At 56.0% G+C, this 19,912-nt stretch overlaps 1 protein-coding gene across 1 annotated transcript in view; it reads left to right on the top strand.

Annotated features, from left to right (window-relative positions):
* The window catches only part of SLIT3 (slit guidance ligand 3), a 518,212-nt gene that overhangs the window by 413,529 nt on the left and 84,771 nt on the right, over nt 1-19,912 (top strand). The window contains exons 8-9 of the mRNA XM_028528159.2: nt 1,219-1,382; nt 10,013-10,154. Of these exons, the coding sequence (XP_028383960.1) occupies nt 1,219-1,382; nt 10,013-10,154 (306 nt within the window). The remainder of the gene's footprint in view (nt 1-1,218; nt 1,383-10,012; nt 10,155-19,912) is intronic.

Raw genomic sequence — 19,912 nt, 5'->3', positions numbered from 1 at the left:
TCCTGGCCGACGTGTAGCAATCGATGTTTAACTTCCGCTAGCTGGAGTGTGGTCAAGAGCCCTTCAGCTCTCTCCATGGCAGGCGCTGGGGTAGCCTGGGCCGCCGCTCTCCGCTGCCACTCAGCGTTAACTGGCTTGACACAGAGTGCTTGAGAGTCCCCAGAGGCTGCTGGCTGATTAGCGTGTCCCCAGGACTGGGTGTTTGAAATGTGCACCAGACAGCCGAGTAAGGATCTGGCTTACTGAAGCCTCATATGACTTAAACTCTCCTGCTACCACTTCCAATGACCTAGGGTTGTAGGGAACGTGCAAGCTGGAGACCCCTGGGGAAGACTCTGCAGAAGCCCCTGGATATCCTTACTATGCCCCCCAGTTACTGGACAGGAGACTCAAGTCATTTAACCCGACAGGATTCCCCTTGGAAGTGGAACCTACCAATCACTCTATGGAATCTTACTCCCCCCCCGCCCCCCCCCCCCCGAGGGCAAGAAATTGATCTGAAATCACGGCTCCAAGAGGGAGAAAGCCAGAGTCCTGGAACTGGTTAGGAAGTCTTTCCAGAGATACTTCGACCAGCCAGAATAGCAGATATACCAGGTGGACTTGACCTTGGGAAGGGGATACGCCTTCTCTCCATGCCTTCTCAGCCTGCCTGGTGCCCTCAGTGGTACTACTTTGGGGCTCACCGGGACACACACAGGGGGTTCATTAAAGGGACACTCAGGGAGAGAAGAAAGGGTAAACGCACCTCAGATCTCAGCCCCAAGGCCCCCATAGCCGGGCATGGGGATCGAGACGCTGTTTGAAGCCGTCTATCCCTTGTGCTGGCTCAAGTACTGAAGTTTGACTGGAATGAGGACTGTCACTATGACCGTGTCACTGTGATGACGCCACTCCCCTGAACCCCCATGTGCTGAGGCTTCCCTGAGCGGGAAAGAAAAGTGCGGGATCACTGTTGAGAGAGTGAATTGCTCCGAGCCCCGGAGGCATCCATTGGGTGGGGCCTGCGTGTGAGGGTGACTGTCGTTTGTGGCCCTGCGATGTCAGCGTGCGGGCCCCCGCGGTGACCGAGGGTGCAGAGGGAGATGCTCCCGAGGCTCCTGGGGATCCTCACGCTGGAGAACGGGGAGAAGAGGTCTGGCCTCCCCTGTTCGGCCGGTGGCAGGCTCCCCTCTCCGCACTGTGACAGTGGCTTCCCTCTGTCCCTTCGTCTCCCAGGCGCCTCCACTCCAACCACCTGCACTGCGACTGCCACCTGGCCTGGCTCTCAGATTGGCTGCGGCAGCGGCGGACGATTGGCCAGTTCACACTCTGCATGGCGCCCGTGCACCTGAGGGGCTTCAACGTGGCGGACGTGCAGAAGAAGGAGTACGTGTGCCCAGGTGAGACTGACCTGCCCATGAGCTCTCCCTGACAGCCCCTGGCCTTGAACAGGCACCCCAGCCCAGAGCGTGGTGTGGAGCCCCTAGGTTCCCCCAGCACTCGGTGGTCGCCCAGAGAATGCAGCGCCTTGAGGGGAAGGGAGGGTTTGCTGTCTGTCAAAGGAACAGGCTCAGAGAACCCACAAATCACTTTCTGTGAAGCCCCATCGTCCATTGTGCCGAGAAGCCTCACACTGTTAGGGACTGCAGCATGTGCTAAACATATTCCTGTCACCCAACGGCTCGTAGAAATTGGGGGACAGGATAACGGAGGCTTTGGGGTCAGCCTGTGTGGCTGGAACTCCTAGCTCTGCCCCTTCTGGGCGTGTGGCTTTGGCAAGTTACCTAGCGTGACTGCAAAACGGAAATAATAACGGTGCGTAACTCAAGGGAGGGGCGGGAGGATTGAGAGCACTCGGCACTGTGCACAGGACTTGGTGAGAGCTAATGAGTGGAGCTGAATTATTACAATTCGGTGGGCCCACAGAGTGCGCCGAGCAAACGTGAGCGTTTGGGCCGTGGGCCGTCGACGTGTGGCAGAAGCCGGCTGCCCGTGGAGCGCGGCGGGCAGAACTGCACGCACACGTCACCGCGGGCAGCGCAGCTCCCTGGGCTCGGGAGGGGGCCGAGAGGCTGAGACCCTCGCAGAGGAGGGAGCAGCTTTTCCACGGAGTCCTAAATCTGCTTGCTTGTTTGTTTTTTCTTTCCATTGACATCCTCTAGTCCCAGCAACTCTCCCTTTTCTGGTGGCAGAAAAAGTGGAGTTAATCCCTTGATTTCCTTTAAAAAAAAAAAAATAGAGGACTTCCCCACAGAGGCGTTCCTGCTCTGCAGGGACCCCGCCCTGGAACCGGGGCCCAGGGCCTCTAAAGGCTGGGAGTCGGGTGCAGGAAGCAAGGGAGAGAGTGGGAGCTTGGTGCTGGTGCGGGCAGCACCTCTCACCTTTCTTAACTGTCGCCTGCTTTCAGTGCTGACGGTTCGTTGAGCCGGAATGTGCTACGGGGCCCGGGGAGACCAGGGCTGCAGACCCCGCCCGCCTCCGCTCTTATGCAGCGCTTGCAATTCATTAGGAATTTTCCTTGAATTCCACGGCACCTCGTCCTCCGCTGCTTGTTCCCGTCATGTTCCTACTTCATCAAGTTCTTTATTATCCAAAAACATTCCAACACGTCTCAGAGCAGCACCTCGACCATTTCCCACAGACGCCCACTTAGAAACCGCTTCCCATCAAACACGCTTAATAAAACCGTTTATCACACAAGCACCCAACTCCAATATAGCGACTGTAATTACAGTAATTATTAGGCAAAGGATACAATACCGGCCTAAGTGCCAGTGAAAGAAATAATTACAGAGTGCAAGAGTCACCCAAGAGCTAATGAGAAAAACTGATTGGAGAGAACGTTGAGACGCGTCACTGTAGGGGGGCGCCAAGTTGCAGGCCATGCAGGGCACGAACTCCACTCCGTCACGAAAGCGCCCTCCCATCAAAGGAGCGGCAAGACGTTGCTTCTCCAGCAGCAGTCAGGGTCCAAAGCCCCAGGCGTGGGGCAGAGGGACCCTCATGGGTCCTGGACGTGCCAGCGCCCACATCCCCATCCTTCAAAGGGGCCAGATTGCTCAGGCAGGTTCACAGTTACAGAAGAGCATCCTTATCGCCTCCTCTGTTTGTAGCAGCGAGGCCCACGCGAGGGTCCCTGCAGCTTCTGAGTGGGAAGCCAGGTGTCTTCCGAGGAGCAGAGGATTTAGTCCACGGACTCCAGACGTGAACATGCTCTTGATCTCCCCTCTGTCACCCCAGTGTGAATTGAGGGGACCACCGCATCAGTGGCCCCCGTGCGTGAGGGATTCTTCAGATGCTTCCCGGGGTGTCATGGGTGAAAATGGAGCGCTGTGCAGGTTACTTTCTGCCAAGGCCAAGGGCAGATTTAACGGTCTGGGGGAGCTGGTGTACTGCATGCCCATGATGACAAACCGCCATCATTAGCCCCCTAATGGGCAGGACGACCACCTTGCCCAAAAGTGCTACCTCTTGAAGAATTAACGGTTAAAGGTTGTTTCTGAGGCTGGGATAAAGGGTGCCAGAGGATGCGACGAGGAACAAGACTCAGGCCGTGCACCCCAGGGAGGTCTGAGAAGGGCAGTTTTCATGTGCTGGCCCCTGCCCCTGCACACCCGCAGCTGGGGTGCGGACCCCACCCCAAGGCAGAGAGCCCAGCGAGGCACCGGGATGCGGCGGTCTGGTTCAGACCTGGTGGTAGTCATTTAGCCCCTCATTCAGGCTGTTCCCCCAGTAGCCTGCGGGGGGGATGACTTCAGCCAAGACAAGGAGGGAGGCAGGAACATCTCTTTAAGAACAGAGGTTATCGCCTCAGGAGAAAGGAAAGGTGTGGGGCACCGCTTAAGCCGTCCCTGCAAGTAGGGATTTTCATCACCAGTGGCCCCCGCCAAGGGCGTATCAGAACACCTCCCCGGGCCCTGAGATGGTACCGAACCACTCATCAAACATACCACTGCAGAAACGGGGAGGGCGTGCTGCTGCGGGCCTGCGAGGGCCCGGCCTGCCCGGCTCCCTGCTATGTCCATACCTTCACACTAAACGCGGCTGTCCGGAGCCCAGTGCTGCTCCCCAGGAGCCCGGGCTCCGGCTCCTCATCACCCTATCCGACCCGGAAAGTCGCTAGCAACACAGCAACAACATCCAGCACCTCTGTCCCTGCACCCTTCCGATCCAAGGCATTTATGTATTTTTCCTCTGGGGAGGCAGCTGGGACCCTCTCACCAGGGTGAGGCGCTCTCTCTTATTTACTTACTATTAACGTTTTTCTGAGGTCTACAAGGGGATGGCTTGGTTTCCTTCAGCTCATGCTGAAGTGATTTCTCTGTTAGCTCTTCTTGATTCGAGAGGAAGGTTAGGGCCCCCGGACTAGAAGGGTCTGCGGTCCCTGCGTCGTGGTGCCAGGACCAGACCGGGACTCGACCCAAGTTCACGGAACAGCCCGGAGAACAGGCTCTGCTTTGGCCATTCCTCGTGTTATGTGAGTTGCAGGGTTTGGAGTTTTTTTTCCATCCTTACCTAAAGGGCTTTTGGAGGGGGTGGTAAAACCCTAGGATTTACCTTCCATGTGTCAATCTTCTGGTTCCTTAATCTGACAAAGTATTTAGCAGTCACTCTTTGTAAATCAAGAGGATTAAACATCGGGCCCCCCGAGTCAATCACGTCTTCCCTTTGAACATCTGTGAACTCGCCGGGTAGTCGGCCCGCCTCACAGTCGCCTGCCTCTGAGTGTGACACGTGTTTCCGCGAAGGTTAGTCTTGTCGTCCAGGCACCAGGGGCCTCAGCTCACACTGCTGCAGGTGCCCCGTGCCTAGAACGGTGTTTGGCGCTCATGGCCTCCCGACGAGCCTGTTCTCGCTTGTTATCAAAAACGAAATAGGTGTGTCTCCCTGGAAACAAGAAACTTTCCCCCTTGGTTAATTTTTTTTTTTAATTTGGGGCCAGTTACTAAGTATAAAGATAATTAAGCTAAGCCTGACTGGCCGCCCATCTCCTTAGGAGGTTTTAATTAAAACACCATAATTGGACATTGCAAGAATGAGATTATTAGGTTTATAGCCATTCCCAAAATTATCATGCCCCCGGTATTTAAATCACGTTCATTTATATCCTCGTCATAATTGCTCAAGTCCCACTGTCGTCGCAGTCTGCTGTTGGCTTTAGAAAGGCCAGAGGCCACCAGGGACGCTTCATGTGAATGCTGGCACTAATGTCTTTCCACGAACTCGCACGGCCTTTGGAGTTTTCGATGCCGTGCACTCTATGGGTGGCATTCCCTCTAAAGACAGAAGGAAATAAACACAGCTCTGACATGAGAGTATTCGACCGTCCCATTGTGGCTCATCGGATCCGTGTCTCGGCCCCCTGAGACTTTGAGACTCTGGTGGTCTTCAGCTTCATGACAACGTAGAGAGGGATGTGGGGTGTCTTTCTGGCACAGGAGGTGGTAAGAAGAGCATCTTGGGCAGTTTGCTTAACCTTCCTATTCTTCCGTTTCCTCGTCAGCATAATGGGAATAATAGTAGTAGAACCCACGTCACGGGTTTTTAGGAGGATCCAGTGAGGTCATGCACACACAGCACTTCGCGCAGTATCTGGCACGCGGGGAACATTTCTGCAAGCATTGGCTACTTCTGTGAGAATGACGGTCATTTTTAGCTCAGCCACGACGGTGCCCCTGGGCAGGAACCCTCGCTCGCAGGGCTCTTATTTCCTCACCATGTCCATGGCCTTTTCTAGATCTGAAGCTCAGTGACCTTGGCCCCACTCCTCTGGGCAGATAGGGTCTTTCGCTTTCTGTGTGCTGATCGTCCCCATTTGCCAAGTAGGAGAACACAGGTGACACGGAGGTGGGCGGAGCCACCACCTGGTCATCCCCCACCACCAACCCCCCCCCTCCTGTCTCTCAGAACCAGAGGGGAGCTGCTCGGTCAGCAGAGGTAGGACGGTTGGCTCCCTGTCCATGCTGGCGACCATGGCGCTTTCCCCACAAGCACCCTGGGGACATATGTCTTTCCTCAGGGTCGCTGAGCGCCTTCCCTTCCCTCCTCATTTGGCACAGAGGTGGCTTTGGCTCCAGATGGAGATTCCAGAGTGGAAGCGGCGAAGGGGGAGAGGTGGGCCCGGCCCCAGAGGGGACACAGGTACTTGCCCACGGCCCCGTCCGTGTCCTATTCTGGGCGAGCACGTCCTCCCGCCTCCTTCGAGAACGTCCTCCTCAGTCCCCGGGGGCCGGGGGGCGGGGGGAGTTCCAAGAGCGGAGCCCGGGCACTCATTCAAAAAGGAAGACAGAAGAGCGAGGCCACGCGCACTCCTGAGTTTGCAACAGGACACCTCAGAGAGCCCGTGGCGGGCGTTCTGGGTGCGAGGCCACCCCTGGGCTGTGGTTGAGGGGAGGGGAGGGGTGGCCCCAGTGGACAGACTCGCTCAGGGACAGCGAGGGCCCCGGGCCCCCTGAGAACACCTTGCACGGCAGGAACGCACGCGTGTAGGCGGGCAGGCCGCCCCCAGGGGCCCCCGCCCATGGAAGACAGGCAGAGGCCCTTCCTGTCCCGGCGTGAAACCTCCGCTCCCGCGCCTCTCTGCTTCTCAGCGCGTGGCCGCAGATTTGCTGGGCAGGGACGGAGGTGCTTCCTCACTTTGTGCCCCTGGAAACCCCCTGCCCCCTCCCTGCCCCCTCCGCCCTCCACATGCGTGGGCAGGAAAGGCCGGGAGGATGGTTTAACCAGCAGAGCTCAGTGGAGTGCGTAGGACAGCCTGGCCATGGCGGTGAGCTCGGTGGAGCAGGGTGCAGAGCGAGCTCTAGGGGACCAGGCAGGTGGCCTTGGTCACCGCTGAGAGCTAAGGCAGAAGGCCTTTGACTTCAGGCACGAGAGTCCCATCTACCCGTAGTGACTCCGTCGCCCCACTCTGTAGCGGATCCTGTGGGCCAGAGCCCAGGACACTCAGAAGTCAGGGGGCCCTCCGGCAGGGCCCTTCCAGAAGGATCTCTCACCTCCGCAGCTCGGGGACATTCGGCCCCGTGTCGGCAGGGTTCCTGGGCCATTTTCACTCGTGAGTTCGTGCGCTCACTCCCCCAAGGTGTGTATATCGAGTCCGTTTTGAGCCAAGCCCTGCTGTAGGCACTGGGGATGTCACAGGGACGAGGCAGAAAAGGTCGCTGCCCTTGTAGAGTTTACGCTGTAGACTCAGTCCGTTCAGAGACGGAAAGCAAAGGGGGGGGACTTCCACCATCTCGGCACCCAGAGGCCCCCGTGGAAACGGGCTTTGTCCACCGGGCACGGGTCAGAGAAGAATGCCCAGGGAAGGGGGCCCCTCTTCCGGCCCTGTCCTCAACCCAAAGAGCTTTGCTTCGGCTGGAGAGAGTGATGTCCTCGCCAGCGTGCACGCCTGGCTGGGGAGCTGCCAGCTGGGTGCTCGCAGAGGCTATAATTACCTCCCTGAGTAATTAAAGGTGTTGTCAGTGACCTTGTTAGGGACTCTTTTTCAAAAGCTTTTTTTAAAGCCTTGACAACATCCCTGGAAATGTAGCTGCACGCCCGCTGCCTACAGAGTCAGAGCCACCCTGTGGAAGAGCCCCCGCCTCCCCTGAGGACCCGCGGCTGCCACCTGGGTCTGGTTTAGACGGAATGAACTCCAGCACAGCCGTCCAACGGGGCGCCTTTGAGTCAGAAAACAAAAGCAAATTCCGAACTTCCTGTTACTCATAGGAGCCCTTGAATATAGTGTCTTTCTTTCCCCTTTTTTTTTCAAAACACACCAACCAACTGCCATTTTGACAGATCCGAAGAGGGACAGCTACCCGACACCCTCTGCCCCAGCGAGTGGACCTGCAGGGGCTCCGACGGAGGGACGGGGCGGGTTGGCCGTTGCCCCCGGCGCCGGCAGGTGCACTTGCCCCCGGGGGTGGAGGGCCGGGCCTGGCGGTTCTCTCTGGGGACACCGCCTGCACTTCAAAAGCTCTGAGGTCTGCGGTCCCCCACCCCGCCTCCCTGGGATGTGGGTGAGGGCACCGGAGCCCCTCGCACTGCAGACCCCCTTTGCCCCCTGCTCAGGGGGCTGGGGCCAAGGAAGGAAAGGCGCTGGCAGGGGTCTCACTCCTGCTTCTGTTTTCTGAAGAGCAGGAGCAGTCAGTCTCGGACCCAGGAGGGACTTCAGAAGTCCGAGACCCAGATCCTCATTTGCTGAGGTGGCAGCACAAAAGCTCAGAGCGGGCGGGTGCTGTGACCTGCACACAGCGGGCAATCACAATAGCAACAGCACCAACCTTAACCACAGCAGACATCACTGAACTCTGACTCTGCGCTGTGTGTGCTTCTAAACACTCTACGCGCCTTAGCTTCCTCTGCTTTCACAACACAACCGTGCTCTGACAGAGCATTGCCATCCCCCCCACATTTTACAGGAAACGCAAGGACTCCCCCAGGTGGGAACAGAGCCAGCGTCCCTGCTGTCCCTCAGAGAGCGGGTGCCGCCTTGGGGGACTTCGGCGTAAGTCACCTCTCTCCGGTGTTCTCCGGGGTCTCCCTTGGGTCCTCTAGTGTGGCACTGGAGAGTCTGGCGTCCTACACCCCAGCCGGGAGTGTTCTTTCAGGTGTTCAGCTCAGAGGATGTTTTCGCGTGTGCAGGTGTGTGCACTCACGTGTCCGTGAAGGTGAAGCCAAGGGCAATAAGGATCTTTGACCTCGGGCTGGCCTTTTTGGTCAAGGCAGACGTTCCAAATGAAGCCCTCGGCATCCGGTTGCATCCCTACAGGGGGGCCGCCCCCCCAGGTGTGGGGACTGCTGGGCGTGGAGAGCGGACCCCTGCTTCTAAGTCTCACTCACTCAGTGTCCAACGGGGACTTGCCCCAGGCCCGGTGGGTCCTCTGATTCAAGCGCTATCGCTGGACTCACTCTGCTCCCCGGAGTCAGCTTGTCTGGCCAACGGAGGCCAGACTCCAGTCGCTTCTCTGCAGGCGTTTTCTGCTTCGTGCTCAGTCTCTCTCTAGCGCCCCCAGCCGGCAGTTCCGTGTCTGAGCCGGCAGGAGGTCTGCGGAGCCATCTGAGGCAGGTCCTGCCCGTGGCTCTTGGCTCTGGGAGGAGGGGTGAGGTCCTGGGCGGGGCCCTGCGTTGGGTCTACCTTTTGGACCGCAGTGCCCGCATTTGAAAACCTAACCGCAGGTTTGAGACTCTTGCCTCCCTTGGAAGAAGTAATCATAGCAGGAAAACTTACACAATGTCTTTAAAGCGTTTGAATTTACTTCTCGTATTAGAGATTCGATGTGACCACCCCAGAGAGGGATTCCGATTCTGTGACCCTTGGGAGGTTGAGTTGGTCCGGGATGTCTCACGTTTGTCCGCACGTTCTTCCTGAAGAAGCTCCTCAGAGGCCAGGCTCTTGGGTTCCCACCACTTTGCTTTAAATCCACGCTGGTTCTCAACACAAACTAAATTAAGACTCCAAAAATATGCAGTAACTTATTAGCCTTTTTCCTGAGGTGGTAAGTCTCTGTGGAGTGCTCTCGGGACAGAAAAGCTGTTTGAAAATGCCTTGATGTCGCTGCTGCTGATGACGTTGACCCTTGGACAACACCAGTGCCCCAAACGGGGAAATCCTGCCACCTTTTCCCCTCCCCCTGGTTTTGATAGTGACTTCCAGGCGCTAGAGTACAGAGTGAAGGTGTGTCTGTCCTCAGCATCCAATTCCCAGCTAAAGTCCCAAACCGCCAGTGTCATCCAGACATGGGGGCACCCTGAGACAGTCGTCCCCATGTATGCTCTTCACGTGTTTTCATGCATGACCAACTGAGAGTAACACTTTCTCTAAAAGACCAGGATGACCAGAAATAGTCAGGCCAAGGTCAGCCTCTGTCCTCTTGGCTGAGCATGTAGCCAGTGGCGGCTGTGCCTGGAGATGAGAGGTCAACTAGTGATCACCGTTCAGGTAGCCTGTCAGGTAGCGCTGCCCCGTGGGGAAGCTGGTTAAGGGGCGCAGACGCCCAGGCGGCTGCTGACCCAGACGTGAGCTGACCTCTGTGCTCTGGCCCCGCAGGCCCTCACTCGGAGCCTCCGTCCTGCAATGCCAACTCCATCTCCTGCCCCTCGGCCTGCACTTGCAGCAACAACATCGTGGACTGTCGGGGGAAGGGCTTGACGGAGATCCCCGCCAACCTGCCAGAGGGCATCGTCGAAATGTAAGTGCCCCGTCTGCCCCCCGCTGTCCCTGGCAAGGCCGCCTCTCTGTCTCGGCCAGTGCTCCAGCAGGCTGGCGGCGTGTCGGGCCGTTGGAGCTGACTGTGAAAAAACACTCAGGAATCTCTTTGCTGTCCTCCCAGGCTTTCCCAGTGTGACAGCTCAGTGGGCATGAGCACAGACTGTGGCCCATGGGCCTAATCAGCCCACCACCTGTTTTTGTAAATAAAGTTTTATTGGGACACAGCCATACTCATTTGCTCAGGTGCCGTCTATGGCTGTTCTGCTAAGGCAGTAGGGAGTAGCTATGACGAAGGGACCTACGGCCATCAGCCTCACGTGTCCCACTTGGTCCTTTATAGTAGAGGTTTGCCAGTCCTGCCCTGGGGTCACTCAGTATGTGTAGACCAGTATCCTGGCTCCACCATTTACTGGCTGAGCTATTGGGCAAAATAATTCCTCTTTTCTGTCTTTAGTTTTCTCATCTGTGATGATGTGATGATTCTAGTATTCTCAGTGGGTCATGGTGAAAACCAAATGAAACACTGTACGTGCGCACATGATATGACCTTTGTCCCTGGGCGAGTGCTCCTGAAGGGGGTGGGTGTGGTGGCCCTCAGTCATCGCCAGTCGGATCACTGTCCCCCAGAGTAATCCCTCGGTGGAGACCAGGTTGTGCGTGCTGGTGTGTGGGCTCAGGCGTCCCCGTTCCCAGTGGGATGTGTCTGCCCGTGTAGCACCACCTCGCCCACTCTCCCCTCGGGCATGAGGAAGCGCCAGCGTCTCGTTCTGGACTGAGTACAGGGCCAGTCACCATCGACCCCGAGATCGCTCTTCATACGACAACGATTGTTTTTGTTCTCTGCCTTCATCTTTAAGTGGCTTTATTACAAACATGATTAGACGAAACTGGCCTGCTAAAACCATCATTAGATAAAATCCCTCCAAGTAAAGGACACACATCCCCCTCGCCTCTCTGCTTCATCTTCTCCTGCTCCTCCTCGTCCTTCTCTGCAGGCCCTGTGTCCCACCCACTCCAAGGGATGGCCTGTGGACTCTCGTATTCACACTTTCTTTTAACAAGTACCTATCGTGAGCTCTCTGTGTTCCCGCCGTCGTTCTGTCCTTGGGGAGCATCAACACACAGACAAAATTTCTGCTTTTCTGCTGCTCGCATTCTAGTGGTAGGAGGAGTGTGATAAACAATCAGCAAAGCAAAGTGAATTGGAGAATATCACAGAAGGTGACCGGTTCTGTGGGGGCGGGGGAATCGAGCATGAACAGGACTTGAAGTGAGACAAAAAGGAAGTGGAGGTCTGGAGGAGGAGTGTTGCAGGGAGAGGGAACGGCGTGTGCAAAGGCCCTGAGGTAGGAGTGTGCCCGGGGTCCTGAAGGCCAGTGTGGAGTAAACACAGTGGAGAGTGCTAGGGGCTGAGGTCAGAGGGGGACGAGAGGCCAGATTGTGGAGGCATTTGAAGGACTCTGGCTTCACGCGGATTGACTTGGGAAGAAACATACGACTTACAACAGCGGAGCTTTAGTTCCTTCTTTCTTCATCTGCTTTGCCAGCTTTTCTCCGATTTCCTTTAGCGCCTTCTCCCCGAGCCCCAGTGGGCACGATCCCCACCTCCACAGCCTTCCCGCAGACATGGTGGGCGACTTCTGTGGTCCTCGTCCACCTTCGCTCAGCCAGAATCAACAGTGAAGCCCCTTTACGCGCTACCACAGCTCTCCTTCACTCCTCGTGGGCCATGGCGCTCGCCTCGGACAGCCCCTCTTCCCGTAGAACTCCCCTCGGCCTTGCTGCCTCTCCTGCTCATCCCTCCGCTTCCCTCCTTCTACTGCTTCTCCTTACCCCTGCCCTTACTCTCTTCCCTTTCCTCTCCCTTCTCCTTTCTCTTTGCCTCCCTCCCTTGATTCTTCCTCCGTCTTCTCCCCCTCTCCCCACCCATGGCCTTTCCACTCCTCTTCCCAGCCCCATTTCCCTCTCCAATGAACTTCCCCCTCTGCTCTTCTTTATAAGAGCCCCCCCTTCCCTCTCCATCCCACCAAGGTAGAGCCCTGGCCCGCCCCAGATGAATGGGTGTTCAAAACAGAACTCCTGCCAACATTCTGTCATCTCCAGTTCCCGTGGACTGTCCCTTTCTCACTCCATCCACCAGGTTTTCCCTTTGGTAGGCCCAGGTTTCCCCTTGACCAGGCCTCAAACCACAGCCTGATGGAAGAGGCCAGTCTAGGCAGTCAAGCTATGAACACTGACCCCCTCACCCAGCCCTGATTCAGGAGCTCAGAGCCTGCCCACAGTCCTCTGCGGCTCCTTAGCGCTGACCCTCAGACAGCCGGCTCCCGTGTCTGGGAGAGAAACTGCAGGTCTCCTTGTCGGAGGCGGGGCCCACGCAGGCCAGACCAGACCAGACCCGGGCTGCTGAGCTCGCCCCTGGACGTGGAGTTTTAAAGGGGATGGAAATGAGCCAGAGCAGTGATTTTTCAGAAGGCTCTCTAATCATTTCTGTATTTTTCCTGATGTGGGGTAAAGTGAGAGAAGCAAGACCAAAGCGATCTTTTTCCATTGAGCGAAATTATCCCACTTCAATTTAAAATAAATTATCCAATTTATTTTAAATTCCTGGACATCCTTATTCTGTTATTGTTGTTATTAAAAATACCCTTTGTTTTATAAAATGATAGCCACTGAGAGCAGAATATGCGCGAGTGTGTACGTGTATGTGTGTGAAATATGTGTTTGATTATATGTGTAATTATTGTATAATTATAAATGCATTGTCTATAGAAGTATGTATTGGGTATGACACAGAGAGATTGCCTTAATTGGCAAAATTAAAAGTCTATGAAATCCAAAAGTCTGGGAATGAGCAACCTAGCTAGAGTGTCTCCAAAACTAAACAACCACAAACACCCAGATTCGTAACCATATCCGGGGGTATCCAGCCCATGGCCCACGGGCCACACGCGACCCAGCATGGCTGTGAATGCTGCCCAACACAAAATCATAACTTCACTTAAAATTTTTTTTTTTTGCTCATCAGTTTTTGTTAGTGTTTGTGTATTTAATGTGTGGCCCAAGACAACTCTTCTTCCAGAGATGCCAAAAGGTTGGACACCCCTGGTAGACCATGCATTCAGGCAAACCCACATTCTGTCTGCAGCCCCGACTCTCAGCCCTTGGCAAAGAACCTTTCTGAGCCTCGGTTTCTTCACTGAAAAGTGCAGAGGCTAACAGCACCTTCTTCATGATTCTTGTGAAGGTTAAGCGAAGGTGTGCTGTCAAGTGCTTAGCATTGGGTCTGGCACATGAGATAAACTACGCTAGCAATGATTGCTGTTATTTTGGTACTACAAATAGTACTCCTGCTATTACTGTGACCTCTGCTTTCATTAGGCATGGGGAGAGGGGTTAGAAACCATATTGTAGGAGTAGGAGTTACCTGTATTGGAGGTCTCTCCAGAGAGCTAGGTCAGTTCTTTGAAGGTTATGTTTGAGAAAAGAGGTTCAAGAGCTAGGCTAGCCACTTACATGATGTTCTGAGCCTGATGATAGCTTATCTTCATGCAAATGTAGGCAGGCATGCAAATAAGGCTGCCCCTGTTTCTGGGGCGCCCACGCCCACCAGGCGATTGCCCAGGGCTTCTCTTGCTGGGCTCACCCCCTTCTCCTCTGTGATGAAATGAGGCTGAGACATCAAAGCAGGTGAGGCAGGACTATGGTTAGGAAGGTCCTGGGAGGGGGGACATGTAAGAGAGAAATTGAGGGGGGAAGAAGCTTCTTGTTCCCAAAAGCAGCAAAGCCCTTGCTCAGGGACCTGTGTGTTGACTTAAAAGTCTTTAAAGCGGCTGAAGTGCATTGGCTCTGCAGTGAGAGGAGACCAGCAGACGGGGAGGCTGAGAGAGGAGAAAGAAGTAGCAGAGTCGAAACTGCAGGCTGCACCCCAGAGTGAACAGGAAGTGGCTGGTGTATCCCCCGAAGTCGGCCGAATGAGGCTTTTTCTTTTTACTATCGAGAATCCCACCCTGCGTTCATAGGCACCTATGCAGTCCACACTTCTCCTTTCTCCTTGGGGATGCTTGGTGCCAAACCAGACTCTGTGCTCCCTACTCTCAATTCTTAGCTAGCAGTGATGCCCCTAGGCCTTGGGAGGGCCCGGCACTCTCCAGCCTTCTGGGGAGGGAGCTCTCCCTCATGCAGCGCAACCTGGCAGGCTCTTTTAGACTCTTCCCCAAGCTGGGCTCCTCACACAGCGGAGCCAGTTCCTCTAAAAATAGGTTTCTACCAGGGAACCCACGGTGAGACGGTTCGCTGCAGCTTTTCCTCAAAACTGCGCTCCCATCCACCGGGCTGTTCTGGCTGCTCCCTCACGTTTCTCTGAGCCAGCTCCAGCCCTCAGCGGGGACAGGTTCCGGGAAGAGCCAGAGACCCACACATCCCTCCGTCCTGTCATCTCCAGTCCGCCCTCCGGGTCTTCAAGGTGGTAGAGGGGCCATCTGTCTCGCCATCTTCCGTTTTCGCTCTGCATACAGTGTCACCCACTGTCCCGTGCCCTCTGCTGCGGCAAGTAAATGCATTTGGAGGAGAAGGGCTGTGCAGGAGCTCAAGGGTCAAGTCATAATGAACGCATCGGCGGGGTAAAGTCACCCCATGTTCCACCCAGGCTCCCCCCAACCCCGCCATTCATCTGGGGCAGGGAGGCAGCTGCTTGACCAAAGCAAATACCCCCCAGGCCACCAGGGGTTTAGACAAGAGAGAAAGAACTAAAAAACAAAACACAAAGGCAGCCAATGAAACCAAAGGGCCAAAGGGCTCTGGAAATCTCTGACACCAGGGATTCTCAACCCTCGCTGAGAGCCCCAGGTTTCGGCGGGGCTGCCCCGGGGAAGGAGGGGAGGGAGTGGGGTGCAGGGGCAGGTGGTAGAAAGGGAAGCCAATCCGGGAGCAGCATAATTAAGAATAGAGGCTCGGGATCAATGGTTCTGGGTGTGAATCCTGGTTCTGTCTCTTACCTCGGACACGTTTCTTTACCATCTCCTGCCTCACCCCATCCTCCCCTTTGAAAAGTGGGGCTCGTCGTGTCTACTACAGATTTTCTCTGAATAGTAAATAACACAGCATGCAGAAAAGTAGCACAATGTTTGGAATCTAAATGGAATCCAAGAAGAAAAACCTTATGCCCGTGTACGCATATGCACCACGATAGAATGATTAGTCTTAAGTCCCCACATTGTTCTTCATTCATGTTTTTCTGAGACGAAAGAAAAATGTCCTGTGTTGGAGGCGTCTGAGCATGTGCACATAATAAGAGCAGGTTTGTCTCTGTGTGCACACCTCCGTCTCCTGTGGGTAGTACAGGTGTTCTGCAGAGCCAGTGAGGATGGCTCGGGTCACGTGTGCCCGCATTCCTCACCTTCGCCGTTAACCGAACATATAACCTTGGTGGGGATGTCTGGTCCTCACTGCCCTGCCAGAGAACCACAGCAGCAAAGGAAAAGAAAGCGAGAGGCCAGGAACACGACTCCGATGGGAACCTTCCCCCGCAGCCCTACCCGCGAGCAGAGAAGCATCAGGAACTGAACTTGTGGGCTGAGAGGTTGCCTCTTCTCCAACCAAACGGCCCGGGATGGCTTTCAGGAAGGATAAGTACAGAATGTCCTTCCTTCAAGACATTCTAACAAGAGTTCCCAAGTCACAGGGGGACTAAGACAGATGGGGAAGTCCTAGGAATCATTGTGAACTTGCCTAGAGATTTTTTGCAAAGGAGTTTAGCTGAAGGGTTAAGAACACAGGCATTTGAATCAGACCAATCTAGGTTCAAGTACAGGCTCTGCTGTCTACTAGCAACCTGACATCAGGCAAATTGGCCTCTTTGTACCACAATTTCTTCATCTGTAAAATGGGTGTATTAGTAGCACCAGGGGCTTTGCAGGGTCGTTGAAGGAATGCACAGGGCCGGTGTGTAACGAGCACAGCGTCTGACATAACAAGGCCTCAGCAGATGGCAGACGGCCATCGTGACCACCGCCTCCCCCATCTCCGCCAATAGTCTCTGCCCAGTGACGTGCCGCCCCTGCCAGTCTCCCTGGCACTGTGTTGACATATGTACTGTGAGCAATACATCGTGTTCAGTCGCATGCATGCAAGTGGCAGATCATTAAGGGAGCACCAAGTCACTGGGGCAAATCAATACAGAGCACAAACGGCTGAAACTCCCGCCAGGGGCTCCCATTGTTTCCACTGGTGCCGGAAGATTGCCTGGGTGTTTGCTTTGCGTGTTTGTTTTTATGCTAGTTCTATTAAATCAGCCTGCAGCCTGAGGAATGTTTGCCAGACACAGAAGGAGCCCTGTGCCAGTTAAGTGAGACCTGAAACAGCTACTGGCTTCAGACACACCCCCGAGGGTGCCTGCGTTTGTCCTTCACCCTGCACTGCTGTCACTGGGAGCGTGGACCTCCGCAGGCTCGGTCCAGGCCGTGGGCTGGGCGACGTGGGAAAAGCACCAGGGGCACCTGCTGCATGGAGACCTGTGCGTGCAGGGCCGTGGCCCCACGGATGGACACAGGCAGTGACTGGAAGGTGGAGATGCCCCCGCTCCAGAGAGTGGTCAGCACGGCTCAGCCGGGGAGAGCTCGGGCCTTCGGACTGCCTGCGAGTGAGTTCGAGCCCCCGCTGTAGCTCTCCCTGGCTCTGGGAATCAGGGCCAGTGACGTGATGTCTCTGAGCCTCCGTTTTCTGTGTTCGACGTGGGGGCGGTGACGGCAGTGGGCTCCGCCTCCCAGGGGCATGAACACCGTTGGACGAGCCACATGAACTCAACCGGATGCCTGGCTTCCGAGCACCAGAGACACATCAGCTCCTGCTGCGGCTGTTGCTGCCCTTGCCTCCACATCCAAAGTAGCTGACTCTTCCCAGCCACCCGCCCCCCAAGACAAGCTCTGATGCCACTGGAGCAAGGTTCACCTACGTCCTGTGCCCTCGGCGTCTCATCAGGGTTGGATGTCAGCCGGCACCCACAGCAGCCCAGGAAGCGGAGACAGAGCAGGGACAAGACCCCCCCACCCAGAGCGCAGGTCTCAAGGGCACAGGATGTGCAGCGACGTCCCTGCAGGGTTAACAGGCTCAGGCTGGAATTCTTTGTTCTTTGTTCAAAACTCGCATCTCTGCACTCCACTTGCATATCCTATACACAGTCACACCCACATTCCACCTTCCCTCAGTTCCCACGGCCTCCTTACGCAATCTCTGCTTCCGCAGAACCCTGTGATGTCTCAGAAGGAGCCCTGCGGTCTTACCCGCTTGAACTTGCCTGTGACTTTGGGAAAGCCACTTTAGTCTCTGGGCCTCAGTTTCTCCTTTTTCAAAAAGATGGAGAAGGCAGTGTGTTCGGTGGACAGAGACAGACAGATGTCCGCTCCGCCACCAGCCAGCTCGGTCACTTTGGACAGGCTATTTGGTCCCTCTGGGTTTTATCCCCTCCACTCACAAAATAGGGCCAACACAGCTCACCTCGTAAGCGTGAGGATTAAAAGAGATAATAGACGTAAATCAGCTCGACTCCGTAAATAATAGCTCCTCCTGTCTGGCAGCAATGAAACGTGGCTGCATGGCGGACCATCTGAGAGCGGTTAAATCACCCGATGGTGAAGCCCGTTAGGGACAGGTGTCTCCTCCTGCTCCCTGATTCACCCCTCCCCGGGCCTGCCAGCCACCCCTGAAGTGGAGGGTAATTGATTACGGACTGCCTGGACCGCCAGCTGACTGCACGCTCCGCGCTGACCTGACTCGCCTGGGCGTGTGACCTCCTGCCAGGAGCAGCGGGTCACGTTGCCAACCCGGGGGGCTGCCGTCGCTCACAGGCTGTGGCTCCCTCCAGAGGCACATCCGGCCTCCACCCTTGCCAGAGTGGCAGGCAAACCACAGGATTCCTGGAGAGCATGTGCTACCTGACTGGCGGCCCCAGAGACCCACGGAGCTGCTGCCGTCCCTGGGAGATCCCGGCTGAACTCTGCCTGTCTGGACAACGAGAGTGCCCTGGAACTTCTCCGTCGAGGCGGCCTTCCTGCGTCCGCCGCTTTAGCCAGTGGCTGTGCCCAGGAGCCCTCGCCTCTGAGACCTTGTGGCATGTTCTGTGGCTCACCGACAGCCAGCCAGGCCCCTGTCCAGCCAGCCCGCGCCCACGCGCCCAGCGGCGCCCACCCCCGCCCCCTCCAGCAAGCCACAAAGGCTTCCTCCGCAGACCACGGCAGCCTCATTTATAGACTCTATTCATCCGGCAGCCAGCCGTGATCTGGCCTCTCCCCTCTCGCCCGCCCTTCGTTCTTCTGCCCCGCCTCCCCCTTCCTTCGGTCTGGAGAGTGATTTGTCTGTGTTATGGGTTGGCCTGACAAACCCTTGCACATTAGCAGCTGAGATGTTGTTTGAAATGGGAAAATTGCTGGCAAACTGCTCCATTAGCCGTTCCAGTAACAAATACTCCGTTCCCCCAATGAAGATGAGATCACAGAGGCACGAATTAATACGACTGTCTCCCCTACCATGCAGCAGGGATTACTCTTCAAGATGGATCGGCTCATCCCAGCCAGGCGTGCGCGTCCACGAGTCGGCGCCTCCGAGGGAACCAGGCCCCCACGTCGCTCCCTACTGCTCCCCCACCAGCCCCCCCACACACACACACCTTCTTTTGTGTCTTCCCAGAGGAGGGTTCGGGGAGCGTCCGTGCCAAATGAGGAGGTGATGAAAGGATCTGCACCTCACAGATGAGGGAGATGGATGAGGGGGAGACGCGGAGCCCTCAGCCCGGGCTGGGCGTCATTCATCACCTTGAATAGGGGGCCCGCCGCCCGCGCCGGCCTCTTCCCCGCCACACCTGTTCCTGGTGACAGGGAGCCTTTCGAGAGACGAAAGGATAAAGGATGGAAGGGCTCGCTCGCTCCCCGCGGCCCCTTCTCTTCCAAGGAGCTCCGGGCCCTGGGCCCGCAGCGTCTCCTGACTTTGCGAAGTAATAGGAGAGGAGGCATTTCAGGGGAGTCTGAAAGATGTTAAAGCCTCAGATTCCAGCAGCAGCCCAGGGGAGCGAGTGGTCCGGTCGGGTCCCCTGGGGCCTCCGAGGTGTCAGGGAGCCAATTTGATGAATGTCAGGCTGAGAGCTAGAGATGTGAAGGCTCTTCCCCCACCATATCAGAGCAGCCCATGGAAACCCAGAAATAAACAGTGAGTCATCGTGCTGTACACCTGACACTGATGCCATGTTACATGGCAGTTAGTCCTCAGGAAGGGAGAGAGACAAGGAAGGAGGGAAAGAAGGAAGGAAGGGAGGGAGGAAGGAAGGAAGGAAGGGAGGGAGGGAGGGAGGGAGGGAAGGGAAGGAAGAAAGAAGAGGAAGGAGAGGAAGGGAGGGAAGGAAGGAAGGAAGGAAAGAAAGGAAGGAGAGGGAGGGAAGGAAAGGAAGAAAGGGAAGGGAAGGAAGGAAGAAAGGAAGGAAGGGAAGGGGAGGGAGGAGAGGAAGGGAAGGAAGGAAGGAAGGAAGGAGAGGAAGGGAAGGAAAGGAAAGGAAGAAAGGGAAGGGAAGGGAAGGGAAGGGAGAAAGGAAGGAAGGACACAGAAGTGAAGTCACCCACTGCCATCCCTGCCTTCCCGGGACCCCAGCAGCGGTGTGTGTGAATGAGTGACATGCTTCCATATAAGCGTTGCTGGCCCGTGCTCCATGTCTTTTCCCTTTTCCTCCTCTTTATCCCCCTGACTTTGTCAGCGCTG

This window comes from Phyllostomus discolor, chromosome 13 (assembly GCF_004126475.2).
Source record: "Phyllostomus discolor isolate MPI-MPIP mPhyDis1 chromosome 13, mPhyDis1.pri.v3, whole genome shotgun sequence".
NCBI lineage: Eukaryota > Metazoa > Chordata > Mammalia > Chiroptera > Phyllostomidae > Phyllostomus > Phyllostomus discolor.
Note: the sequence above shows the minus strand (reverse complement) of the source record. Positions and strands in the feature narration are given on the sequence as shown.